Consider the following 27,973-nt stretch of genomic DNA (forward strand, 5'->3'; position numbering starts at 1 on the left):
TCCTTGGGAGGTCCTGCTGGGCTGCAGGCTGCTCCTCCTGTAGAGCACAGCTCTCCCAGGGCATCTCTGTGTTTTGCAGGAGCCCCATGGAGAAGACACCTCGGTGGCTGCATGTGGGCAGCTGTAATCAGCCCTCTGTGCCCCTGGTTGGCAGGGCAGAGCTGAGATCCTCCTCAGGTACAATGAGATGGGGTGAGGGCGTTGGAGATCTGCACTGGGAAACTGGATTCCTCTGCTCCCAGCACTGGCCTCTTTCTTTTGAGGGGAACACCCGAGTGCGATAGTCCTCCAGGTGGAAGAGCTGCCAGCACAGGGCAGCTGAGAGCAGGGCTGATGGACAGAGCGGCTGTCCTCACTCTGCACTAAGGGACAGTCCCTGTGCCCAATCTCAGCACCCACAAGGTTTCCCTTGCAGTGCAGCAGAAATGCCAGGCATTGCTGCATTCAAACCACTCCTCAGCTGTGCTGGGGCAACCAGAACAGAAGGCACAGACCAAAACCCCCACAGCTCTGCTCTGCAGTCAGGTGAATTGGGAGTGACAATGCTGAAAAGCTCTTTGACATCACAAGTGGATTTAATCTGAGACCACCCCGTGTTCCTGTTTACTATTGCTGCAGGGCAGGACTGAGTCCTGCAGAGTCCCCAGCAGAGCCTCCTGCTCCCTGGGGCACCCTCAGCCAGCACCAATCAGAGCTCACCAAAGCTCTTCCTGAAAAGTGAAAGGCAGTTTGGGGTCTTTCTATAAGAAAGTGAACAGATTTTCCTGAAAGCAGTCAGCCCTAACTTCTCCTTTCCTTTACCTCCTTGAAGAGATCCCCATGCGCAGAGGGACACAATGTCCAATGACAGCTCCATCACCCAGTTCCTCCTCCTGGCATTCACAGACAGGCGGGAGCTGCAGCTCTTGCACTTCTGGCTCTTCCTGGCCATCTACCTGGCTGCCCTCCTGGGCAACGGCCTCATCATCACCGCCATAGCCTGTGACCACCGCCTCCACACTCCCATGTTCTTCTTCCTCCTCAACCTCTCCCTCCTCGACCTGGGCTCCATTTCCATCACTGTCCCCAAAGCCATGGCCAATTCCCTCTGGAACACCAGGGACATCTCCTACGCAGGATGTGCTGCCCAGGTCTTCTTTGTATTCTTCTTGTTTGGTGCAGAGTATTCTCTTCTCACCATCATGGCCTACGACCGCTACGTTGCCATCTGCAAACCCCTGCACTACGGGACCCTCCTGGGCAGCAGAGCCTGTGTCCACATGGCAGCAGCTGCCTGGGGCTATGCTTTTCTCGATGCTGTGCTGCACACTGCCAATACATTTTCCCTCCCCCTCTGCCAAGGCAATGCTGTGGACCAGTTCTTCTGCGAAATCCCCCAGATACTCAAACGTTCTTGCTCCGATGCCTACCTTCAGGGAAGTTGGGCTTGTCATATTTAGCACCTTCTTCTTTTTTGCTTGTTTTCTTTTCATTGTGCTGTCCTATGTGCAGATCTTCAGGGCTGTGCTGAGGATCCCCTCTGAGCAGGGACGCCACAAAGCCTTTTCCACGTGCCTCCCTCACCTGGCCGTGGTCTCCCTGTTTATCAGCACTGTCATGCTTGCCTACCTGAAGCTCCCCTCCATCTCCTCCCCATCCCTGGATGTGGTGGTGGCAGTTCTGTACTCAGTGGTGCCTCCAGCAGTGAACCTCCTCATCTACAGCATGAGGAACACAGACATCAAAGAGGCCCTGTGGAAACTGTTTGAACACGGACTACTGCACCATCAGTAAGGTGGCCATCATCCTCAGGAAAAGCTCGCATGCTCTTTTGATCATATGTGTCTTGTTTTTCTCTTTGTTTATTTTACGTCATATGTTACTTCCACTTAAATAACAATATTATTATTCCCCTGCAAGTGTTTTCTGATGCAAAAGACCTCACATAGATATGGAGCCAGGCTCCCTGTCTAGGGAAACACAATAAAGAATCCAGCAGAAGTTTCTTTGACTCTGCTCCCATCTCGTACAACTCCTCTGGAGCTGGGGGTGCAGCCCCAGCATACAGGAGGGGTCAAGGAGCCATGAGCCCAGCTGCCACATGGAGGAGCAGGCACTCGTGGACGTCGGGGCTGCCCCTCACTGCCTCAGTGGGCAGATCCTTTCTGCCACCTTCATGTTGGGGCTGCTGCTTCCCTGGAGCCATGGCTGTGGACAACAGCAGGACCTGGTCTCTTCAGAGCAGCACTGCCAGCTCAGGGGCCTGTGGAGAGCACGGGGTGGGAACCAAGACAAGCTGGCCAGGGGAAAGGGATGGCCAGGGAAAAGAGCAAGGGAGCATTTCTGTGCCTGCAGGGGGGAATCCATGAGAAAGAGAAACCTCTTTCTGCAGGCATCTGCTTGGGGCAGGCTGCTCTGTGCCCTGGCCAGGACTCTTGTGCTGGCCTGGGGAGGGGGACTGGCAATGATGGGGCATGGTCAGTCTGTGGCATCTCCTGGACCAGAGACCATGCTTCCTGCAGTTTCCTTAACCTCCATTTCCTCATGCCATGGTGAGCCTCCAGCCCTGGGGCTGATGGGGAGGCTGACCCTTCTCTGCTCCCTTCAGAGGGGCTGGGGCTGTGGGCTGCGGCGGGCACTGCCATGGGGCCAGCCCAGGCTGGGCTGCTCTGCGGGGCTGGGCTGGGGAGAGGGCAGGGGAGATGGGAAGAGCCAGGAAAGGTCTGGGCTGGTCTGGAAAGTGCCCAGGAGAGGACACCACCAATGTTAGCTGAGCTGTGCGACCAGTTCGTGGAGAACTGTCTCCCACGGGAGGGACCCCACGCTGGAGCAGGGGAAGAGTGTGAGGAGTCCTCCCCCTGAGGATGAAGGAGCAGCAGGGACAACATGAGATGAACTGATCACGACCCCCATTCCCTGTCCCCCTGCACTGCTCGCAGGGGAGGAGGTAGAGAAAATCGGGAGGGAAGCTGAGCCTGGGAAGAAGGAAGGGGTGGGGAGGGAAAGCGTTTTAAGATTGTTCTTATGTCTCATTATCTTATTCTGACTTTTGATTGGCAATAAATGAAATTAATTTCCTCGAGTTGAGTCTGCTTTGCCCACGACAGGAATTGATGGTGATCCCCCTGTCCTTACCTAGACCCACGAGCGTTTTCTCATATTCTCATATTTTCCTCCCCCTGTCCAGCTGAGGAGGGGGAGTGATAGAGCGGCTTGGTGGGCACCTGGCATCCAACCAGCATCAACCCACCACAGAAGTAGAACATTTCCTTCCCTTTAAATTGTTTCCTTAATTTCTTCGTGGCTTCATTTTTTTTTTTTTTTTGACATTTTCTGAATTGTTCCGTCGTAATCAGGCCTATAACATTAAAAAGAGTATGTTTGTGTCTCACATGGAGTTCAGTGCCCTAAAACACTCCCTGCCCAGGACTGGCCTTGCCACTGCTCGCCCTTTCACACAGCCGGTCACACTCTGAGGGGCTGAGCTCTCTCAACCGTTCCAGAGAAGAAGGGTGACCGTCTTCAGGGAAATGCTCTCTTTCTGCATGGCCAACATATTTGTGTTACCAGCACTTCTGGAAGGAGTCCCTAAATCAGCAAGACACACTCCCTTCACATTCCCTCCGGGGTGCATGAATTGTCACTCTATTTTAGGTGCAGAAAGGGACAAGGTTGTCCTTACCCAGCACCAAACACCTCAACGCAGATGTCTACCTCTAATCGAGTTGTCTAGGCTTCCCTTTGCAGTAAATGGAGAGACAGAAGATGCCTCAACCGAGATGCCTGGGGATTTCCTGGTGACCAACTAATGCTCCAGAAGGGAGCCCTGGGTCACATTTCCAAGCACCTTATGGGTACATCTGTAACCCCAGGGCAGCTCAGACAGCAACAGCCTCTGCATGTGCGCAAATGTTTTTAAAGCTCTCCCCATCTCACCTGGGGAGTGTTCTTGGATGTCAGAAAACCTCAGCATTTCTGCTGCACTCAGGGAGAGCAGAGCGAGTCCTGCGAGGCAAAAGGATTGCCTGGGGCTTAGTGGAGACTGAGGGGAGCTGGTCTGTCCCTCCGACTTGTTCCCTCCAAGCTCTGCCGTGGGCTTCTTCTTCATGAGATGGGGGCTGATCTCACTCTTGTGTTACCCTTAAAAAAAAAAAAACAGACACTGCTGTGAGCAGAAGGATCCAGGGCAGACCACTAAATGTCTTACCCTTTCTCATGGTCTCAGCACCCGAATTCTAGCCAAGGACACACAGGGCTCATTCCACAAACCCAAAAGAACATTCTCTGTCATAGCATCTCTGCACTTCATGAGGATTTCAGATAAAACAAAGGTGCTATAGGACAGGTTTGCAACCTGGAGGGAAGTTGGGAAGGAAACCTCAGGGAGATAGCCAAGTGTCCTAATGACACCATCCGATTAAGGGAAAACCAGATTATTCTCTAGCCCCACAGAATGCATTGCACACAGCCACAAACGTTAGAGGAAAGCTGGGACACTTGTTCCCATGGACACACCTGCATGAAAGGAGCCACAAGATCAGTGTGTGACTCTGCAGCTGAAACTCCACCTCCCCAGAGAGCCTGGCAGCAAAAATGAAGGAACAATAACACAGACAAGTTGAAACACAAAGAAAAATACATTGAGGGCGTGGCTGAGAGAGGCCAGGGCAGAGGCATTGGGGCACTCAGACAGCGTTCCCCTTCCCCAGCTGTGCACGCCACCTCCCAGACCCCAACATTGCTGGGCAGCTGCTCTCAGCCCCTGCGCTCTGCAGAGGGAACTGGGCCCGTGGCTGCAGAGCTGCACCACGGCTCTGCTGGAGCTCTGGCTGCAGAGGAGGTGGTTCACGCCTTGGAGCCCCCAGCCCTGAGGGCAGAGGCTTTGGTGGGTGGGAGAGGAGGCAAGGGGCCTTGCTCAGAGGAAGGGGTCTGCGTTGGAGGGGATCACACAGAGTTTTCTGTATTCTCCCTCCGACAACATTTCTGGTTTTAGTTTCCTCTCATTCCCTCATCATCTCCTTGCTGCCTGTAGTTTTTTGTCCTGAGAGGTGTTTCCCTGTCAGTGCTCACAGACCCCATCCCAACCTCTGTGCACTGACCTTGGCCCTCCAGAAACCTGCCTGTTTGCAGGGCACTGGCTGGGTGCATATTCCTGTTTGCAGGTGGAAAAAAGGACAAGTCCCTAACCCCAGTGTGTCCAGCAGAGGTGATTCTGGTGCTGTCCATAGGCAGAGGAGTGCCTGAAAACACATCAGGAGTCACCTGGAAGACCTACTGGTCACTCAAATTTACAGTTCAGCAGTCTCAGTGACTTGTCAAAATTAAGGCGGTCGTCCTGTTCTGTCCCTCTGATGGTGCAGCAGGGAGTCCCTGCTCTGGAGCGTGTCCTCCTCTTCTACACCAGAGAAACTGTGAGATTCCCCCTGAAAGATCCCATAGGGTGTGGGACGTGCTACCTTTTGGATTTTCCTCCATGAGCAAAAGCTACATCGCCCTGCATGCAGAGACTTACCATGTAGAGGGCTGTGAAGATCTCTCCCATGCAGTGAGCTCTCATCATCCTCCCACTCCACACTGCCTTACAGTCTCTGTGTGTCCTCTTTGCCTCAGTCTTCCCCAGCAAGGTCTCCCAGGCCTCTGTGACTCAGGGCAGGACTCTGGAGGAGATCAACCAGCAGTGGATGGGGATCAAGTCAGGGATCGCTTGAGCAAATTCTTCCCAATGTATGGGACGGGAGGGGCAGCATCCCAGGGAGCTGAGTGAGCAGGCCAATGGCACAGCGAGGCCACTCTCCAGCATCTTTCAAAGGTCAGGGAGTCTGTGGGAACGCCCTGACAATGGGGAAAATGCAAACTTTGCATGCACCTTTCAAAATGCCCAAAGGATGTGCAGAGGAGTGAAAGGCTGTGCCCCAGAATGTGTCCACTCGGATCCCATTTCTGGGTTTCTGGATGAGAAGGGGATTAGATTTACCCAGGGGAGCTTGTCTCTCACCATCCTTTTTGCTTTCTGTGCTAAAAGGACAGGAATCCTGGATCCAGGGAGAGCAGTGGTTATCTTTTAACCTGGAAGTCAGTGAACTTTTCAACATCACGCACCCTCAATATTCTCATGCCCAAGTTAGGATATTGTGGTCTGCCTCAGTGGATAAGTAGATGGGTAAATAACCAGATGGATGGTCAGGCTCAGAGGGACGTGGTCACTGTGTGGTACTCTGCCTGGAGGCACCTAGCTAGCAGGGTCCTGCAGGGGGCTGTCCTTCCACTGGCTGTGTTTAACGTGTTTTTAATGACCCAGAGGAGATAAGAGAGTGCTTTTTCATAACATTTGTAGAAGACACCACACTGAGGAGAGCAGATGCTACAGTGGAGGGCAGGGTGGCCATCCCAAAGGACAAAGACACGGTGGAGTGATGGGCCAATAGGAACCTCAGGATAGCCAATAATTTGTGGCCTTGAGGTCGACTAAGCCCATGCAATGACATAGAGCAGGGACTGCCCAGGTGGGCAGCAGCTCTGTGGAAAGGCTTTGGTGGTCCTTGGGTTCCATTAGGCAAAAGAGGAGCAATCAGGAAAGGCGGCCAACAGCATCCTGGGCTGTATGAGCTGGAGCACAGCCAGTCTGCTCAGGACTTTTGACACCATATCTGGAATATTTTCCTGGGTTTTGACATGCCACAATGCCAGAGAGACCTCAACATATTGGAACCAGTTCAGTGGAGGGCCACCAAGGTCAGTAGGATAGGAGAACTTTTATTGTAAGAAGAGGCTTAGAGAGCTGGGCTTGTTCAGACGGGAGTAGAGAAGATCTTGTGGGAAACATGTAGCAGCATTGCAGGGTCCCCAGGAAGATGGAGTCAGGCTCATGTCCATGACACCAGGACAAGAGGCAATGGGCTGAAACAAGAGAGGGTCAGGCTAGAGAGAGGGAGAAATTATTCCAGCATGAGGATAGTCAAGTGCTGGAAGCTGTTTCCCAGGGAGTGTGCACTGGCTCTGTCCTGGAATGGGATCAAGATGTGTCTGGATAAAGGCCTGAGTAGTCCGTCTGACCCTGCCTTGAGCAGGAGGTTGGTCCAGACACCTCCCGAGGTCCCTTCCAGATGGAATGATGCTGTCCTTCCTTCCCCTTCATGTTTTCCAATTTGGGAGAGCTCTCAGGTTCTCCCTGACCCCAGAAGTCATTCACATCAGGTTGAGGGCTGCTTCACAGGTGTCCCCAAACAGCCCTGACCACATCCTTTGCTTCCCTTCTCATTTGCCCAAAGCCTCTTCTCTTTTCCTATCCTTATACCCTCCAAGAATAACAGCCTACAGTGTTGATGCTTTCAGAGCCAGTTGCTCAAGAAATGTCAGCATCCACATACAGAGTCTAGAAATGAGCCTGGCATTGAAGCCATCATTGTGGAAAGAGACCAGAGGCATTTGACCAGCTCCTTGAATCCAAGAATTTGTATGCCATGCCTCCTGAGATTCCCAGGAACGCCTGAACTTGAAGTGCAGAGAAGTGTGAGTCCTCTTTAGGTGTCCGGGAGAGAGGGAAAACAGAACACACTTCAGGTACCCAAATGCCATGACAGTCCGCAGACCATCCTTCCCTTGGCCTCTGGCATCCCATTTCTTGACATGCAAACCTGGTGAGATTTCTGCGGATGATGCATCAGTAATCCATCAGGTGTTTCTGTGATTCCCCTAAAAGCAGCAGTACCTATTTTTTTAAAAAAAAAAAAAAAAAAGACAACTTCTTCCTAAGAGATGGTGAAAAAGCCCTGTCATGGTCCAGAAAGATCACCACGAGCCCTGGAGGCAGCGAGGAAGATTATAAAAAGCACCAGGATGATCCAAAGTGCTGAACGCCTCTTCTGAAGAGTGAGTGGCCCTGAGCAGCAGTGATTGGCCATGTGTAGGTCTGGGAGAGAGGTTGGGAGATGTCAGTGAGAAAGGAGAGGGGTGGCTGATGGCTTCTGCAAATCCTTAAAACCCTGTCTGAAGCCAGCAATGGAAAGCAGTGGATGTCTGATGGTGGAGGAGGAAGAAGAAGATTGTCCTGGGAAGATGGCAGGACGGAAGGCCCCTCCTGTGCAAATCAGGGATGCTACAGGCATTTCCATCGCATGTGCATGGCTCATCCTGACAGATGGGGAACGCCCACTGCTTGGGGGTGTCTGTGCTCAGTCATGCCCCATGAGCTGACCTGGCTCTCCTCCCCTCCTCCACTCCTCACACTTGGGTGGGTGTCAGGAAACTTCCCTGAGCCTGGAGGATGCACAGCCCTCCTGGGGTGAGGTCCCACCACTGCAGGGGAAGAGGAAGGGTTGGTGAGACACAGGGGCATGCAGGGGGAGAGCAGTGCAGGTGCAGCAGTGAGTGTGTTAAAGGCAGGAAGAAGACTTGACATGTCGGGGGCTGTCATGCTGAAGTGAAGTAGGGTGAGTCTTGATTTGGAGGCAGCAGCAGAAGGAGGATGGACAGCTGAGTGCTGGGATGGGGAGCTAAACAGAGGATTCTAGCATGTCTGGGCCTTGGAACTCTTGGGTGAGAAAGGAGCATTAGCAAGGCTTTGGAAGAAGCGGGATGGGTTGTGGGGAACTCAGAGGCATGGGCAAATGCTCAGAGACACAGAGCTTGGTGCTGGAAGCAAGGAAGCAGGCACAGGCACAGGTCAGTGGAGCCGTGGTGGGGATGGCCAAGGGCCTTGGTGGGGCTTTGACACCCCAACAGAACTGGGACCTTTGCCCACTCAGCTATGGCTTCTGTCTCTTCCACTGAGACCCACGAGAGGACATGAGGTCCTTACAGCTCCAGCGCCTTGTTGCCTCCTCCTCGCCCACCCTCCATAGAGCCTGGCAGGTGTCCTACCACTGACCAGTGCCTGCCATCACACACTCCCACATCACAATGCCCCCAGGAAGAGCCCAGAGCATCACAAGAGGGAAAGGATCCCCCTCTGCAGGGGATGGGGGTCAGGGCTTGGCCATCCTGTTTGGTGAAGCACATCAAGGGCTTTCACAGTGAGAAAACATCTCACATCGAAATTTCCTCCTGTGCCAAGTGCCTGTGACTTCATGTCTGCACCAGCCCCCAGGGACAGGAACCTTGTCTGCTCGTTCCCTGCATGGTCTCTTTACTGACAGACTGCAGCAGGGTCTGCTAACACTCTCCGAAACCTTCGGCTGTGCTGCTTTTACTTCTCTGGAGGCTTGCTCAGTCTTTCAGGAGCTGCAGTTCAGGAACTCGGCACCAGAGGGCTCATTGCCACACAAAGCACCACAGGGAGCCAAGCCTGGGCATAACTTTCCTTTAGTCCTCAATTCTTATGTGGCTTATCAGAGAGATTTCAGGAGTGTGGTCACAGTGAAAAGATGTCAAAGCAAAGAGGCAAAGTGAATCAAATGCTTGATTTAGAATAGCCAATTCTGCATGAATCCCAACGTAATTGGGTTACAGGAATGTCTTCAAGTAGAGCCTGCACCATTGAGACCCATGGGGATGCACTGGCACAGCCACCGCCAGCAGGGGGAATCCCCATCTGCTAGGCTGAGGCATGCATCTATAAGCTCATTTTGCTTTTGCTACCCATCCCTGCATCTCTCAAGCTTATGGGACCTTTGGCTTTGGCATCCTCCCTTCGTCCTGGGGGAAGGTTTCTCAATTCCTTTTTTGCAGCTTCCCCTGTTACCAGCTCCTGGGTGCTGACTTTTTGCCCTGGAGCTCTGTCAGCTCAGAGAAGCAGCCTCACAAGATGAATGTTTTTTTTTCATGGGAACTCGGAGAGATCATTCTTGTCCTTGGAAGAGTCTGTTCTGTAATGACTGTCAGATTTCCTTATATCGTTCACCCTTCAGAGCTGCTCCCCATGGCACCACTTGTATCAGTCCCTGAGCAACATAAAGTCTTCTTCTGTGGAGTCCACCAGCCTGTGCTCTGCTGCTGGTCTTCTTTTGACATCTGGGACTCCCCTATTTCCTGGTCACAGCAGCCAAGGCAGATACTGATGATCACATCCCTGGGCAGCTCTTCCTTGTTGGCCAGGACCAGGTCCAGGCGAGCATCACCCTTCTTGGCACACCTGGCAGCTATGCTAAGTCATCCCAAGATCCTCCAGACTGTTGGCACCTTCTTGAATTGCCTGGCCAGTGAACGCCAGGGCACTTACAGCTCCCCATAGAAACCTGCTCATTAACCTGGAGACTTGTTGTGGTTGCTGTCAGAAGACTTTTTCTGCCTACTCTGCCTGATCAAGTAGTTGGTAACTGCCAAGACACTGTCACCCTTACTCACTCCTCCTCTCATCCTCACTCACACAAGCTAATTCAACCTGTTGCCCAGCTCATAGAGGAGCTCCACGTATCTGAGCTGCTCCTTCACACAGGGGGCATCCCCCCACCCTCATCCTCCCCACCGCTCCCTCCTGCAGAACCTGTATCCTTCCACTGCAGCACCGCAGCTCAGCAAGCTGTCCCATCACATCTCATGTAATCCAAAAATGTCACAATCCTGTGACAAGACATGGGGCTCCTCCTGGCAGTGCACACTTGGGCTGCAGTGCCTCAGTTGTGGCACGCTAGTGGGGCACAGACTTCTCACAGGGAAACCTGAGCAGTGCTGCTGATGAGAAGACCATTGTGCATAAAGCAGTTAGTGCTGTGCTGCATCTTTCTTCCTCCATATGAACACATGGTCCCCTTGGCTAACAGAAAAAAAGATTAGGAAGGGGGTGGTTTATCAGAGAAGTTCTGCACAGATGAATCGGAAAGTAATAGTCTAAAGGTCAAAATCTTAGGTCTGAACTTAACCTACATGAAGACCTAAGCTCACATCTAATCTCTAAATTAAGCATCTGATCTGAGGCCCCTTTCTGTGGACAGTGGAGAGAGATCTGTTAAGTGGTGAGCATACAGTCACCCACCTTAGGACCTGATGAATCATGAATGGGAAATGTTTCTCTTCCCCTGGGTAGCAGGAGGAACCAAGAGGAGGTGATTTGGGAGGGATTCATCTCAGACAGCTGTAAATGTCTCCACAGAAGCCATTTGCAATGAGTCAGTCTCATCAATCAAAAGAAAGAGGCACTTTCAAGGTAAAATTTGTCTGAGCTGACTAAGACTGGTTTTGTCTTCAGGTCACTGGCAACCCACAGAACAGGTACTAACCTCCTGGCTTTACAAAAGAAAGAACTGGTTTCAAGTACAGCAGAAGAGTTCTTTGTTCCTTTAATAAAGTCCTCAAAGTGAACTGGGATGCTTCTACTCTTTATTTATGTGCATTTTCAATTTAGTCACTAAAAAAAAAAAAAAATCCATTGTTCATCTTGCTCAAGTGCCGGGGAGGTGGACAGTTATTTAGGGGACTTCTGTCCACTTAAGGAAGTAGGGTCTTTGCTGTCCACATCCATTACAGGGAGGAGACGCTGGTTCTCAGGCCATGCTGCTCATAGTGCACAACTTCCGTGTCTCCTGGGTCTCATCTGGCCCCATGAGCATTCCCTGCAGCCCAGACACATAGTCCTGTACTTCTGTGTTTCTTCCACCCCGAGTACATGAAATCAAGTGAGGTCTGTATGGTGTGCTTTGTTTTCTTTTGTAGGCTGCCAGTAAGGATGTTCTGCATGCACGTGTGGTGTGAAATACAGTTTGGTGTCTGCACAGACTAGAGGAAGCAGCGCCTGGCACAGCCTTGTTCCTACGTCTTGTAAGGAAGGGCTCTCAGAGGGAGCTGTGCCTTAACTCTAAGGAGCACTTTCCTGAAGGAACGATGCCCACAGCTGCACCCAGCCCTTTCCCTGGTGTGAAGGAGGTGAATAAGGTGATCAGTCTGGAGCACATGCCGTTAGAGCAAGACAAGGGCCTCAGGTATTTGCTGCCTAGAGGTACCTATTTTCTGTCATTTCCTAAAGATGAAGAGGTTCAACAAAGATCTGCCACCAAAATAATCAGGAAACCAGGTTTAGAAGCAAGGAGAAGTTGCATCAGAACTGGAGGAGGGTGAAGCTTGTTGAGAATTGGCTGTGCCATGGAGACATGAAGCCCTCTGCTTGTTGCTTTCTGTCTCGGTTTCCACACATGGAAAATGCCATTGTGGTATTCACCAGGGTTTGTAAAGTGCTTGTAGGTTATTTGAAAGGCATTGCTAGGTAGGGTCTTCTTATGGTGATGTATTGCAGGAGAGAACCTGGTGTGATATTCATTTCAGGAAACTTTACACTGCTAAGAAAGAAAGGTCGCATTCCTGCAAATATGTCATCATCAGGTGTTTGCCCTCCCCACCCCTGTCCCCTTCCAAAGTCCACTTACAAAAACTCTTCTTAGATGGAAAAGTGTTGCCTGAAGATGATCACCCTTCTCTGCAAGCCTGCCTTGAGGGCATCTTTCATCATCTGGTTCCTCAGGCTGAAAAGAAAGGGACTCATCAAAGGAGTTACCACTGTGTTGAGAAGGGCCACTGCCTTGTTGTAGGAAATGTGGTGACTTGAAGGCTGGGCATACATAAGTATGCAGATGCCGTAGCCCAAGATGACAAAGGTGAAGTGAGAGGAGCATGTAGAGAATGCCTTGTGCCATGAGGAAGCTGACGGCAACCTCAGTATGGTGTTAATGATGTAAAGGTAGGGCACTGCTGTCATGCCCAGTGAGCCAAGTAGGATGATGGATGAGGCCATGAAGGTGATCAGCTCAACAATCTGTGTTTGTGCCCAGGACAACTTGATCCAAAGCACGCTGTCGCAGAAGTGGTCAATACGATTGGCATTGCAGAAGGGCATTCTGGCAAGCAGGACAGTGGAGACAACGGTGGCCAGGAAGCCTGCAGCCCACGAGCCCAAGAGGAGCTGAAGGCAAAGCTGACCGTTCATGAGCATGGGGTACTGCAGAGGGTGGCATATGGCCACATAGCGGTCATAGGACATGAGAGCCAGAAGGACAAACTCGATGTAGCCCAGAAGGGAGTAGAAGTAGCCCTGAGTTAAGCAGCCTGGGAAGGAAATGGCTTTGCTGCCCATCAGCAAGTTTCCTATGGCTTTGGGTATGATGGATGTAGTGATGAAGATGTCCAAGCAGGAGAGGTTACAGAGGAAAAAGTACATGGGCCTGCAGAGGTCTCTTTCAGGCAGAACGAGGGCAATGATCAGCAAGTTTCCCACTAAGATCACCAGGTACAAAGCCAGGAGAGGGATTGCCATTAGGCGCTGCTGATGGTGGCGGGAGGGGAAGCCCAAGAGAAGGAACTCTGTGACAGGTGTGTGGTTCAACATTTCTACATCGGAGCTGCAGTGAGCAAGGGCAGATGGTCAGTGGAGGAAACAATGCTTCAGGAGGTTACAAGAAGATGAGACAGAACGAAAGAATGTAGAAGGATGAGAAAAGGCGTTCACGGAGACATTCACGCAAAGGCTGGAAGGAAAACAGAAGAGAGGAGAGAAGAATCAACCTAGAGCAAGAAGACACCATTTTATGCGCTAGGAGCAAACGTAGTATGGGGGTTAGAGCAGGGATCCACTATAAACATGATGCAAGTTATTGTATTTGAGCTCTCTACCCAACAGTCCCTTTACAGTCAGTGAGGAAGAAACAGACGTTTCTCAACCGGTTTTATTCTAATCTATTTAAAGGTATCCTTTAGGATGAGCTACAATGCATTCTAGTGCAAGAATAAAACAGCTCAGCCAAGTGCCTTTAACCTTTTGATTAGGACAGAAGCAGAGAGAAGGCAGCATGAAGATGGTGACAAATGCGGAGGCGTGTGGGAAGGAAAGGTAAGAAGGAGAGCGAGAGAAGAGGGAAGTTTTATTCCCTGGGAAAGGTTTGGTTTTCAGGGAAAGTCAGAGCCAAAGAGGGAGAAGACAAACATCCCATGTTTAAAACTAGTCCATTTTCAGGACTGTCCTTCCATCCACGCTTGAACTTTGTCAGGTAGAACAGAAAGCTTTATAAACAGATTTCTCCTCAGTCACTGACAACTTTCTTGCTGAAAAACAGTTTTGATAAACCTTTCTGGCTGTCGGAGGGAAAAAGAAAAGAAGATTTGAAAAGCAGCAGAGAAGAGGGGAATAAACAAAGGAAAAACCTAAGAGCATAACAGGATTGAAAAAGATGGGGGGGAGGGAGGCGGAGAAGGGAAATTCATTCAGTTGGGGGATAAAAATTACCTTGTAAAGCAAACAAATGAAGAAACCAAATAAACTAATGAGAGACTGAGCCTTCTCCCTCCTGTGGTGTTTGGTTCTTTGTTTCTTTTTCTGTTTTTCTTTTCTTTCCTGTGGAATGAAGCCTGGTTTGGTAAGGAGTTCATCCTTACCAAGTCAAGAATTTATTATCTGAGGGCTTGGAACATTTGAATTCCTGGTGCAGTGCTTCTTTCCAAACAGCCTTCCCCTATGCAGGCCATCTCCTTCCTGTCCTGCTGGTTTTGCTCACAAAACCTACACAAGCCTGAAAACCTTAGACCCATCGGGCTCTGTGCAGCTTAGCTGAGATGGGACAACAAGCCCACATCAAAGGAAGGGGCAGAGATCCTGACACAGGTCTTGCTTCCCGAGAAATATCACAGGGAAAGGAGGAATGTCAAAGGAGGGTAGCAGGTAAGAAGGCAGGCAGGCCAGGAATTAAAAAACAGCCAAATCAATTGAAAAAATTGAAAATCGAGGTGAAATGTGACAAACCACTGACATGAATCTATGATGTGCTGGGAGCATTAGCGGGGGGAAAGAGAAGCCCAGCAGACTTTGTGTGAAGCACCATCTCCTTTCCTCCCACAACCCCTAAAGAACAGTCTATCAGGGCTCCTTTCAAGGCCCTTGTAAAGCCTCTGTGGGTCAGCTGGGAATGCCATTTGTGCTGAGGCACTTCCTCCAGACTGAAGGAGTCTCCGATTTTTCTTCCCCTTTTGTGGAGAACATTTCTAAGGCCTTCGGTATGTTCCCTGAGGAGTCATGGCCTTGGGTGCTAAAGGGTTCCTCAGCAGAGCAGCTCTGAGAGGGTGAGGGGAGATTAATGACAATGATAGCTGGCAGCTCGGTGACCTAATCCCTGCAGAAGTCGAGATCCATTCTGTGAAGTATTCTGTGAGGGAGAAGCACCAAATCTTAAAAGGTGCTGTCAAGAGATGTTTAACGGTGAAAGCAGCTTCTGTGGAGTGACTTCCATGCTACCTGCCTTGTCTTTACAATGTTGGACACCTAAAGGATAGGTGGTTTTTAGTGTCAGAGTAATCTCCTTAGTTTTCCTTGGGTTTGTCAATGAAGTTCAGGACACAGTTCAACTTATTGCAGAAATGGTTTTCTAAAGGTAGAGGAGAGGAGTGGATTCCTCTTCTGCACTTGCAAGGGGAGCCCTGACTGACAAATCGACACCTGGCCTCTTCATTGCAGACCTCTGGGAGATTTGCAGAGATCATTCATTGCTGCCTAAGGGCCACCTGACTGTCTCCTTCCAGTCCAGAAGGAAGCGGTGTCCTGAGGGTTTGGTGCTAAAACTGGCAACATTGTGAAGGCCTCTCTGCCCATCGTAGTGCATCTGAAATAGGACAAGGTATCTCTCTTTGGGTGGAATTGTTCCTCTAAAGCTAAGAGAGAGGAATTTCATTCTTCAGGGCTTTGGGAGTCTCCTCCTTGATGACATGGAAGAAGACTTTCCTCTCCCTGAGTATAGATAGCCTCTTAGTCTTTCTCCACAGGGCTCATGAAAACAAGACCTCCTTTGCACTCTGTGTGGGCAGGCCAGCCCCATCCTCTGGCGCTGTCTGGCAGAGCACAAGCCTCTGCCCATGGATTTCTTCCTGATCTCCCGACTTCACAGTGGACTGGATGACCCTGCACTTGTCTAAGCTGGGCCCCAGATCACTTCTCCTTTCAAGCCATTTCTTCCTTTCCCAATGCAGGCAGGGGGTGTAGAGAAGGGGCTGATAGAACCCACTCTCCCTCCATTTCATATATACAGTTTATGTTGCTGTAGGCATGAGAGTCAAGAGAAGGTTTAAAGGGAAACTGGAAGGAGGCCATTGCAGTGGCTCTGCGGATCGGTAGAAGAGATGTTTCCCAAATTATCAAAGAATCATAGAATCGTTGAAGCTGGAAAAGACCCTTTAGATCATGGAGTCCAACCGTTAACCTAGCGCTGCCAAGTCCACCACTAAACCATGTCCCTAAGCACCACGTCTACCTGTCTTTTAAGTACCTCCAGGGATGGGGACTCAACCATTTCCCTGGGCAGCCTGTGCCAGTGCCTGACTACCAATTCAGAGAACTAATTTTTCCTTCGCTCCAATCTAAACCTCCCCTGGTGTACCTTGAGGCCTTTTCCTCTTGTCCTATCGCTTGTTACTTGGGAGAAGAGACTGACACCCACTTCCCTACAACCTCCTTTCAGGTAGCTGTAGAGAGTGATAAGGTCTCCCCTCAGCCTCCTTTTCTCCAGGCTAAAAAACCCCAGTTCCCTCAGCCGTAAGACCTGTTCTCTAGACCCTTCACCAGCCTTGTTGCCCTACTCTGGACATGCCCCAGCACCTCAATGTCTTGCTTGTAGTGAGGCGCCCAAAACTGAACACAGTATTCGAGGTGCAGCCTCACCAGCGCCGAGTACAGGGGGATGAGCACTTCCCTGATCCTGCTGGCCACGCTATTCCTGATACAAGCCAGGATGCTATCGGCCTTTTTGGCCACCTGGGCACTTGGCCAGCTCACATTCAGCTGGCTGTTGACCAACACCCCCAGGTCCTTTTCCTCTGGGCAGCTCTCTAGCCACTCCTCCCCCAGCCTGTAGCGTTGCATGGGGTTGTTGTGACCTAAGTGCAGGACCCGGCACTGAGCCTTTTGAATCTCATACAGCTGGCCTCAGCCCATCGATCCAGCCTGTCCAGGTCCCTCTGTAGGGCCTTCCTACCCTCCAACAGAACAGAACTTCCTCCCAACTTGGTGTTGCCTGCCAACTTACTGAGGGTGCACTCGATCGCCTCATCCAGATTGTTGATAAAGGTATTAAACAGAAATGGCCCCAGGGCTGAGCCCTGGGGAACACCACTTGTGACCAGCCACAGACTGGATTGAACTCCATTCACCACCACTCTTCGGGCCTGGCCGTCCGGACAGTTTTTTACCCAGCAGAGAGTAAGCGTGTCCAAGCCGTGAGCAGACAGTTTCTCCAGAAGAATGCTGTGGGAAAGAGAATCAAACGGTATCAAACACGCAGTTGTGCTGGAGAGCCCTGGCATCTCGCATAGCACTACAGGCCTGTATTTGGCCGTTGAGTAGCTGCCCTGAATTAGGTTAGGCAACGTAGTGATGTCCACGGGCGTTGTGCCGTTACAGTCCATGGTGATCTAGTATATGCAGCTGATGGAGAAGATGGGTGATGGCTATGGCAATGGCTACATCTGCCCCCCCCGACTACCTCAATAGGCTGCCCTGAACATAAGGAGTAGGGAAAAGTTCAGATGTCCTAAATGTGGGCATCTGCTGTTGGCCAAAGGAAGTCCCCTCTAAGCTCAAAGATGATGCCTCCAGATACTGCCCTCTCTGTGAACCTCCGCATTACAGCTTGTAGTTACCTGCACATATCTTGGACCACCTCTGACACCCCAGATGTCACCAGGTGTTTGAGTCTGAACAGCTCACTCCTTGCCTCCATCCCCAGCAATTACCATGGGAGCTGAGACAAGAAGCTCCCAGGCACCAGGTTCCTATTTTGTGTCCACCTGAACTGAGGCAAGAGGAATCCCACCTCGTGTGGGTTTGTGGCAGCCATAGGAGAGAGCTGAGGTCCCTTCCAGCCCCAGGACTACAAACAAAGGATGAGGAGCCTCAATTGACTCAGCTGAATCCCTTCCTTCAGCAAGGGTAAAGGAGCTCTGTCACTGTCCAGGTTTCCTGTCCCATACCAGAAGTAAGGAAAGGTGATTCTCATGCCCAATTCTCTCTCTGATAAGAGAAATGACTCTGCTGGAAAGAAGTATCTCTCCAGAGGTGAGAGAGGGACCACAAGTTATTGCTTCAGTCTCTTTCACAGCAGGTTCCCCTGGAGCCCCAGGGACACCTGGAGGGAGCCCAGAGGGGCAGAGAAAGTGCTGCCTTGGGCTGGGCCTCTGCTGCTGAGCTGGGCTGGGCTCCTGGGATGGAGGCAGCTCATGGCAAGTGGGTAGCATTGCAGAGACACAGCTCTGCCCAGGAGCAGAGCTTCTCTGCAAAGCGCGGCAGGGCTGAGGGCACTGCCTGCAGGCACCGAGGGGGGGGAGGAGATAAGTAACAGAGATGTTAAAGGCAGTCTGGCATGGGAGGACAGGTGAGAGCTCACTGCGGAAGAGATCTTCACAGCCCTTGACGCGGTAAGTCTCTGGCTGCAGGGTAATGCAGATGGGCTCCTGGAAGTGTCTCTGAGACCTGGCACATGCCACAGTGGATCGGACCTGTCAGGATGGCTCTCCTAGCTTTCTGGTGTGAAGGAGGAGGACATGCTCTGGAGCAGAGCTTTCCTGCTGCACCATCAGAGGGACAGCATATCACGACTCTCCTGGAGATGGCTGTAGGGGTGTGAAGCCAGTCCTGCAGGCAGGGTGTCCAGGGCTGTTCTGGGCAGTGTCCCTTGTGCCCCAGGGGGCTGTGTGCCGGGGCAGGGACTCTGCTGCCTGCCAGGGTCAGTGTCCAGCCTGCCTGGGGTGCTCCCCCTGGGACTGTGGGAAGCTGTGGGTGGAAGGAGAAGGCCCAGCAGGGCAGGGCAGGGTGCTGCATGGGTCAGGGTTGCTCAGATAGGACATGATGGCTGCCTTCTCCCGGCAGCAGGGATATTATTCCAGGTGTGCATCTGGGGTGCCCAGGGCTGTCCTTCCAAGCAGGGTCCCTGCACCCCAGGGGTCTGTGTGCTGGGGCAGGGACTCTGCCGCCTGCCAGGGTCAGCACTCAGCCAGAGCAAGGAGCTCCCCATGGTTCTGCAGGGAGAAGCTGTGGGTGGAAAGAGTGACCCCCAGCAAGGCAGGGTCCTTCTGCTGTTGAAACGCTGCAGCATGGGTCAGGGCTGTTCAGACTTGTACATCACCCAGAGGACATTTGCAGAGGGTCATTTTAAAGATGGATGTCAAAGTAGGAGATGAACTGAAGGGGAAGGAGTCTGTGCTCTGGGTTTTCTCCTCAGTGCCCTGCTGCCGGGAGGTGCCTGCAGGGCAGAGCTGAGCACACAGCAGGTGGGATGGAGTCTGTGAGCATGGAGAGGGAGGAGATGTGGGGACAGAGAAAGGGGTTGTGGCCAAGAAGAGCTCCAGGCAGCAGAGCCATGGGCAGGAAGGAAGAGAGACCTGCTCCCAGACATGCTGTGGGAGGAGGGATTCAGGCATCTCCCTGCCATCCCCTGCAGTGCAGGTGCTTTCCCTGGAGCAACCCCCTGGTCTCCTCAATCACACAGCAGAGCCTCTGCCCTTAATGGCATGCAGACTTGGCCATGAGTTGCCCTACCCAGCAGCCTGACCATCAAAGAGGAGAAAAACTCAAGTGTGTGACAGAGTGTCCCTCTCCTGCCTCCCTTGGCAGGGCTCCTTTGGCATGTTCTCCTCTTCTCCCTAACGCCCTTGTTCTCACTGTTACACTCACTGGTGTGGGGGGTGAGGATTCACGTGCAGCTCAGACACCAACACTGCGTGTACTGTCATGCACATATGGCCTTGGGGAAAAAGCATCCAGCTCACACCCTGTTCACCTGTGGGGCTCTGGGTACTGCAGTGTGTGCGGCTGGCACTGATCTTACCCTCCCTTCAGGACATAACAAATTCAGGACAGTTGACTCTGTCCTTGGGAGGTCCTGCTGGGCTGCAGGCTGCCCTCCCATAGGGCACAGCTCTCCCAGGGCATCTCTGTGTTATGCAGGAGCCCCCTGGAGAAGACACCTCGGTGCTAAGGCCATTGAGATGCTGCTGGGTGGCTGCATGCAGGCAGCTGTAATCAGCCCTCTGTGTCCCTGGTTGGGAGGGCAGAGCTGAGATCCTCCTTAGGTGCGATGAGATGGGGTGAGGGTTTGGAGATCTGCACTTGGGAGCTGGATTCCCCTGCTCCCAGCAGTGGCCTCTTTCTTTTGGGGGGAACACCCGAGTGCGATAGTCCTCCAGGTGGAAGAGCTGCCAGCACAGGGCAGCTGAGAGCAGGGCTGAGGGACAGAGCGGCTGTCCTCACTCTGCACTAAGGGACAGTCCCTGTGCCCAATCTCAGCATCCACAAGGTTTCCCTTGCAGTGCAGCAGAAATGCCAGGCATTGCTGCATTCAAACCACTCCTCAGCTGTGCTGGGGCAACTAGAACAGAAGACAAAAAAATCCCCACAGCTCTGCTCTGCAGTCAGGTGAATTGGGAGTGACAATGCTGAAAAGCTCTTTGATATCATGAGTGGATTTAATCTGAGATCACCCCGAGTTCCTGTTTACCTATTGGTGTAGGGCAGGACTGAGTCCTGCAGAGTCCCCAGCAGATCCTCCTGCTCCCTGGGGCACCCTCAGCCAGCACAAACCAGAGCTCACCAAAGCTCTTCCTGAAAAGTGAAAGGCAGTTTGGGGGGGTTCTATGATAACTTGGGTAGAATTTTCTCGAAGCAGTCTGCCCTAACTTCTCCTTTCCTTTACCTCCTTGAAGAGATCCCCATGCGCAGAGGGACACAATGTCCAATGACAACTCCATCACCCACTTGCGTCATTTGCAAACTTGCTGAGGGTGCACTTGATCTGTCTATGTCATTGATGAAGATATTGAACAGCACTGGCCTCAGAACAGACCCCTGAGGGACACCACTCGTCACTGTTCTCCATCTGGACATTGAGCCATTGACCACTACCGTCTGGAGGTGACCATCCAGCCAGTTCCTTATTCACCAAACAGTCCACCCATCAAATCCATATCCTTCCAATTTAGAGAGAAGGATATTGTGGGGGACCGTGTCAAAGGCCTTAGAGAAGTCCAGATAGATGACAGCCGTAGCTCTTCCCTCGTCCACTGATGTAGTTACTCCTTCACAGAAGGCCACTAGGTTGGTCAGACAGGACTTGCCCTTGGTGAAGCCGTGCTGGCTGTCCCTAATCACCTCCCTGTCCTCCATGTGCCTTAGCATAGCTTCTAGGGGGATCTGTTCCATGATCTTCCCAGGCACAGAGAGGAGGCTGACAGGTCAGTAGCTCCCAGGGTCCTCCTTTGTACCCTTTTTAAAAATGGCTGCAATATTTCCCTTTTTCCAGTCCCCAGGGACTTCACCTGACTGCCATGACTTTTCAAATATCATGGAGAGTGGCTTAGCAAGTACATCAGCCAGTTCCCTCAGGACTCTGGGATGCATCTCCTCAGGACCCATAGACTTATGTACCTTCAGGCTCCTCAGGTGGTCACGAACCTGATCTTCTCTTACAGTGGGAGGACTTCTGCCCTCCCGACCCCCATCGCATGGCCCATTGACTCGGGAGGTGTGAGGAGAGAGGTTGCCAGTGAAGACTGAGGCAAAGAAGTTGTTGAGTACCTCAGCCTTCACCTCGGCTGTTGTTACCACCTCACCACTTCTGCTCATCAGAGGGGGTCCGCTTTCCTTAACCTTCCTTTTCTGGTTAATGTAGCCCATTTCCATGAGCGCTGTGGAGAAAGGGGAACTAAGAGGCTATCTGTACTCAGGGAGAGGAAAGTCTTCTTCCATGTCATCAAGGAGGAGACCCAAAGCCTTGAAGAATGAAATCCCTCTCTCTTACCTTTAGAGGAACAATTCCACCCAAAGAGAGATACCTTGTCCTTTTTTGAGATGCACTAAGATGGGCAGAGAGGCCTTCACAATGTTGCCAGTTTTAGCACCAAACCCTCAGGACACCGACTTCCTTCTGGACTGGAAGGAGACAGTCAGGTGGCCCTTAGGCAGCAATGAATGATCTCTGCAAATCTCCCAGAGGTCTGCAATGAAGAGGCCAGGTGTTGATTTGTCAGTCAGGGCTCCCCTTGCAAGGGCAGAAGAGGAATCAGCTCCTCTCCTCTACCTTTAGAAATCCATTTCTGCAATAAGTTGAACTGTGTCCTGAACTTCATTGGCAAACCCCAGGAAAACTAAGGAGATTACTCTGACACTAAAAACCACCTATCCTTTAGGTGTCCAACATTATAAAGACAAGGCAGGTAGCATGGAAGTAATCCCATGTAAGTAAGTAACTCCATGTAAGTACCAGGTGGAAGTGCCCTGAAGGGAGATTTAACCTCATGGACAGCCCGTGCTGGAGCAGGCTCCTGGGAGGAACTGCGGCCTGTGGAGAGGAGCCCACACAGAAACAGGTTTTCTGGCAAGACCTGTGACCCTGTGGGGGACCTGTGCTGGAGCAAGTCTGTTCCTGAAGGACTGCACCCCGGGGAAAGGACCCATGCTGGAGCAGTTTGTGAAGAACTGCAGCTCATGGGAGGGACCCATGCCGGAGAGGTTCATGAAGGACTGGATGCCGCAGGAGGGACCCCACGCTGGAGCAGGGGAAGAGCATGAGGAGGAAGGAGCAGCAGAGACAAAGCATTATCAGCTGACTGCAGCCTGCATTCACCATCCCCCTGTGCTGCTTGGGGGAAGGAGGGAAAGAAGTCAGGAGTGAGGCTGAGCCTGGGAAGAAGGGAGGGGTGGGGGTAAGGGGTTTTGAGATTTGTTCTTTGTTGTCATTATTCTGTTCTGTTTAATTGGCAATCAATTCATTTCAGTTCTCCAGGTTGAGTCTGTTTTGCCCATGACAGTAACAAGGGAGTGATCTCCTTGTCCTTATCTTGACTCATGAGCGTTTTGTCATATTTTCTGCCTTGTCCTGGTGAGGAGGGGGAGTGACAGAGCGGCTTGGTGGGCACCTGGCGGACAGCCAAGCTCAGCCCACCACACACCCTTGCTGGCTCTTCTAATCCTCAGTGACAAAGCAAATCCTACCCATTGTCCGTCCCATAGGGGAGCTCCTGACATCTGACCTGCTCCTTCGCAAAGGAGGCATCCTCCCCTCCTCATCCGCCCTGCTACTCTTTCTGGCAGAGCCTGTCTCCCTCCATTGCAGCACCCCAGGTGAGCAAGCTGTCCCACCACATCTAATTTAATCCACAAAATTCACAGGGCTGTGAAGGTCCAGTTTCTCCTATCTGTTCCCCTGCTCCTCCTGCCTGCGCACCTTTGGGCTGTGGCACCGACTTGTTCCAGGAAAACATGGGAGCAAGGTCCCGAGACCCAGCGTATGGAAAGGCTTTGCTTCAGGGCACAGACGTGCCGGAGTGTTTGGCAGATGGCAAGGTAAGGAGGAGATGAGGTGCCCACAAAGAGAGCAAACCCTGATGTCTCCAAGGGCAGAGGAGCAGGGCTGGGCAATGACACCTTGCCCAGAGAGGGCTTTGGTGTTTCTGCATGAACTCTGCAGAGCTGTGGGCCTTGCAAGACAAACTGCAGGGAGGACGGGGGGCTTCAGAGAAAGTCTCTGGGGGTAACAGACTTTGATCCAGCCACTCTGTGAACATTGTTGTCACCTTCCCTCTTCATAGCATCAGGCAGATGAATCTTAGAGATTGAGAGAGAGAATGGCCAAGGGCTGAGAGCACAGGGAGAGGGGAGGGCACCCTGGTGTGATCTGCCTCCCAGTCCTGCAGTGCCCCTGGGTGTAGACGGGACAGACCTTGCATCTGTGCTGTGGTGTTGGTGTTCAGGTGGCACACAGGCACCAGACCCATCTGGGGGGCCCTGGGCTGTCTGCCCCACAGCAGCTCCAAGAGGGCACAGCTTTTCTGGAGGTCCTGTGCTGTGTTCGCCTGCTGAGTGCAGTTGCATTTGGCACCCCAGGCACCGGGCATGGCACTCGAGCCTTTTTTTTATGCCATTAAAATGAGAGCCCCGATGTATTCAGTGCAGGGATGTGGATGCGACTTAGCTTTGCAGTGACTGGAGCTCCAGTGAGTACAGTGGATAGAGAGAGACCTGGGTCTCTGTCTGGGGCAGTCCTCCATTTGGTTACCTCAATAGCTCTGCATGCTCTGGGGAGATACCTGACAAAGGCACGTAGGTGGCTGGTGTCACCGTGGGTGGCAAAGGATATCCCCGTTCCCCCTCGGGCCCTCAGCTGATGCTCAGAAGAATGTGGGTGTCCTCAGAGATTTTCCATCAGAGCTTGCAAACACTTGCCCACATCTTGGACCACCCCTGGCACCTCAGTCATCACCAAGTGTCTGAGTGTGAGCGCCTGAGTCCCCACTGAATGAAGCCAAGGGGCTCAGAGCAGGAGCTCACATGCAGGCCACTCTTTTATGCCCTCCTGAACTGAACCAGAGGATTCCCTTTGGTGTGTGGGGTGTATGGGGGAGCTGGATGCCACTTCAGGCCCAGGGTTTCCAGCTTGGGATGAGATGCCTGTGTTGCCTCAGCTGAATCCCTGCCTTGCACAGGGGAAGCCAACCCCTCCCTTTCCCTGTCTGTGTCTCTTTTTGCTATGGTACAGGAATGGGAGTGCCCAGGGGGGAACATTTACACCTCTTGCAGTCAACCATGCTCTGGTAGGACAAACCATGCTGCTGGAATCAGTCTCTCTCCACGGTTTAATGAGGGATTGTCCATGATTACTTGAGGTGACTTCAAAACACATTCCCCTGGAAGGACCAAGCTGCCTTGCAGGAGCTGTCAGCCCTTGGAGCCCCAGGGACATCTCAAAGGAGTCCGGAGGGGGCAGAGAAAGTGGTGCCTTGGGCTGGGCCTCTGCTGCTGAGCTGGGCTGGGCTCCTGGGATGGAGGCAGCTCATGGCAAGTGGGCAGCACTGCAGAGAGACAGCTCTGCCCAGGAGCAGCTCCTCTGCAAAACGCAGCAGGGCTGAGGGCTCTGCCTGCAGGCACTGAGGGGAGATGAGAGAAGTAAGAGGGATGTTCCAGGCTGTGTGGGGTGGGACGATGCTGAGACCTCACTGAAGGACAAATCTTCACATCTCTTAACAGAGTAAGTGTTTGGCAGCAGGGCAATCACATGAGTGTCTTGGAGGTGTCTCCTAGACATGGCACATCACGCTGCAGATACTATTTGGCAGGATGGCTCTGAGGATTTCTTTACTGTGGAGAAGGACATGCTCCAAAACAGGGATACCCTGCCACACTGTCAGAGGACAGGACATGACGGCTGCCTTCTCCTGGAGTCGCAAGGGGCTGAGTGCTGGGGCAGGGACTCTGCTGCCTGCCAGGGTCAGCATTAAGCCTGCCCAGGGAGCTTCCCACAGAGCTGCAGAGAGAAGTTCTGGGTGGAAGCAGTGACCCCTTGCAGGGAAGGGTCCTTCTGCTGTCCAGAGGGTGCAGCGTGAGTCGGGGCTGCTCAGACTTCTACATCACCTGAGGACGTTTGCGGACGATGTTTGCAGAGGGTCATTTTAAAGGTGGATGTCAAGGTAAGGGATTGCCTGAAAGGGAAGAAGGCTTTGCTTTGAGTTTTCTCCTCTTGGTTGGCTGGGTGGGCAGTGCGAGATGGGAATTTATGTCTCTGCTCTGGAGTAGGCAATGAGACCCCAGGTCTCGCTAGGACTTGTCTGAGCTGCTCCTTAGCCCCTGCACACACAGAGATGCCCCTGAGCAGTGCCCTGCTGCCAGGAGGTGCCTGCAGGGCAGAACTGAGCACATTGTGGGATGGGCTCTGCGAGCATGGAGAGGGAGGAGATGTGGGGACAAAGATATGGTGTAGAATAGCCTTTTGGCCAGTCTGGGTCAGCTGTCCTGGCCGTGCCCCCTCCCAGCTTCTTGTGCACCTGGCAGAGCATGGGAAGCTGAAAAGTCCTTGACTGGTGTAAACTCTGCTCAGCAACAACCAAAACATCAGTGTGTTATCACCATTATTCTCATCCTAAATCCAAAACACAGCACTATACCAGCTACTAAGAAGAAAATTAACTCTATCCCACCTGAAACCAGGACATTCACCCTTGTTCTTACTGTTACACTCACTGGTGTGGGGGGGTGAGGATTCAAGTGCAGCTCAGACACCAACGCTGTGTGTGCTGTCATGCACATATGGCCATGGAGGAAAAGCATCCAGCTCGCACCCTGTTCACCTGTGGGGCTCTGGGTGCCGCAGTGTGTGTGGCTGGCAGTGATCTCGCCCTCCCTTCAGGACGTAACAAATTCAGGACAGTTGACTCTGTCCTTGGGAGGTCCTGCTGGGCTGCAGGCTGCTCCTCCTGTAGAGCACAGCTCTCCCAGGGCATCTCTGTGTTTTGCAGGAGCCCCATGGAGAAGACACCTCGGTGGCTGCATGTGGGCAGCTGTAATCAGCCCTCTGTGCCCCTGGTTGGCAGGGCAGAGCTGAGATCCTCCTCAGGTACAATGAGATGGGGTGAGGGCGTTGGAGATCTGCACTGGGAAACTGGATTCCTCTGCTCCCAGCAGTGGCCTCTTTCTTTTGGGGTGAACACCCGAGTGCGATAGTCCTCCAGGTGGAAGAGCTGCCAGCACAGGGCAGCTGAGAGCAGGGCTGAGGGACAGAGCGGCTGTCCTCACTCTGCACTAAGGGACAGTCCCTTTGCCCAATCTCAGCACCCACAAGGTTTCCCTTGCAGTGCAGCAGAAATGCCAGGCATTGCTGCATTCAAACCACTCCTCAGCTGTGCTGGGGCAACCAGAACAGAAGGCACAGACCAAAACCCCCACAGCTCTGCTCTGCAGTCAGGTGAATTGGGAGTGACAATGCTGAAAAGCTCTTTGATATCACAAGTGGATTTAATCTGAGACCACCCCGTGTTCCTATTTAGCTGTTGCTGCAGGGCAGGACTGAGTCCTGCAGAGCCCCCAGCAGAGCCTCCTGCTCCCTGGGGCACCCTCAGCCAGCACAAACCAGAGCTCACCAAAGCTCTTTCTGAAAAGTGAAAGGCAGTTTGGGGGGGTTCTATGATAACTTGGGTAGAATTTTCTCGAAGCAGTCAGCCCTAACTTCTCCTTTCCTTTACCTCCTTGAAGAGATCCCCATGCGCAGAGGGACACAATGTCCAATGACAGCTCCATCACCCACTTCCTCCTCCTGGCATTCACAGACAGGCGGGAGCTGCAGCTCTTGCACTTCTGGCTCTTCCTGGCCATCTACCTGGCTGCCCTCCTGGGCAACGGCCTCATCATCACCGCCATAGCCTGCGACCACCGCCTCCACGCCCCCATGTACTTCTTACTCCTCAACCTCTCCCTCCTCGACCTGGGCTGCATCTCCACCACTCTCCCCAAAGCCATGGCCAATTCCCTCTGGGACTCCAGGGCCATTCCGTACTATGGTTGCACTGCACACGTCTTTCTGTTTCTCTTTTTTATTGCAGCTGAGTTGTATCTTCTCACCATCATGGCCTATGACCGCTACATTGCCATCTGCAAACCCCTGCACTATGGGACCCTCCTGGGCAGCAGAGCTTGTGTCCACATGGCAGTAGCTGCCTGGGGCAGTGGATTCTTCTATTCTCTCCTTCACACTGCCAATACATTTTCCCTCCCCCTCTGCCAAGGCAATGCTGTGGACCAGTTCTTCTGTGAAATCCCCCACATCCTCAAGCTCTCCTGCTCACACTCCTATCTCAAGGAACTTGGGCTTATTGTGGTCAGTGTCTTTGTGGACTTTGGGTGTTTTGTTTTCATTGTGCTGTCCTATGTGCAGATCTTCAGGGCTGTGCTGAGGATCCCCTCACAGCAGGGACGCCACAAAGCCTTTACCATGTGCCTCCCTCACCTGGCCGTGGTCTCCCTGTTTCTCAGCACTGCCATGTTTGCCTACCTGAAGCCCCGCTCCATCTCCTCCCCATCCCTGGATCTGGTGGTGGCAGTTCTGTACTCAGTGGTGCCTCCAGCAGTGAACCCCCTCATCTACAGCATGAGGAACCAGGAGCTCAAGGATGCCTTGTGGAAACTGATCCAATGGGTGCTGTTTCACTGACAATAACCTGCCTCCCCTCCTCCGCATGTTTCCCCGAGTTTATCTTAGGCCACAAGTTTCCTTTTTTTTCTCCTGTGATAATTCTACTTAGGGATAGTTTTCTGGTTTTATACTCCTGTGGAAGTTTG

The 27,973-nt window shown here is 52.4% G+C and overlaps 2 protein-coding genes across 2 annotated transcripts; one reads left to right on the forward strand and one right to left on the reverse strand.

The window, feature by feature from the left end:
* Positions 1 to 836: 836 nt before the first annotated feature.
* LOC309603421 (olfactory receptor 14A16-like) lies at positions 837 to 27,845 on the forward strand (the record flags this gene model as incomplete). The annotated part of the gene is made up of 2 exons (XM_082338276.1): positions 837 to 1,155; positions 27,238 to 27,845. 2 exons carry the CDS (start codon positions 837 to 839, stop codon positions 27,843 to 27,845), a joined length of 927 nt encoding a protein of 308 aa, XP_082194402.1.
* Positions 12,284 to 13,228, reverse strand: LOC309603409 (olfactory receptor 6C1-like; the record flags this gene model as incomplete). Its single annotated transcript, XM_082338265.1, has 1 exon — positions 12,284 to 13,228. One exon carries the CDS (start codon positions 13,226 to 13,228, stop codon positions 12,284 to 12,286), a length of 945 nt encoding a protein of 314 aa, XP_082194391.1.
* Positions 27,846 to 27,973: the final 128 nt, after the last annotated feature.

The sequence above is a fragment of the Platalea leucorodia genome, assembly GCF_965183815.1.
Source record: "Platalea leucorodia genome assembly, contig: HAP1_HAP1_SCAFFOLD_77, whole genome shotgun sequence".
In the NCBI taxonomy this organism is placed as follows: Eukaryota; Metazoa; Chordata; class Aves; order Pelecaniformes; family Threskiornithidae; genus Platalea; species Platalea leucorodia.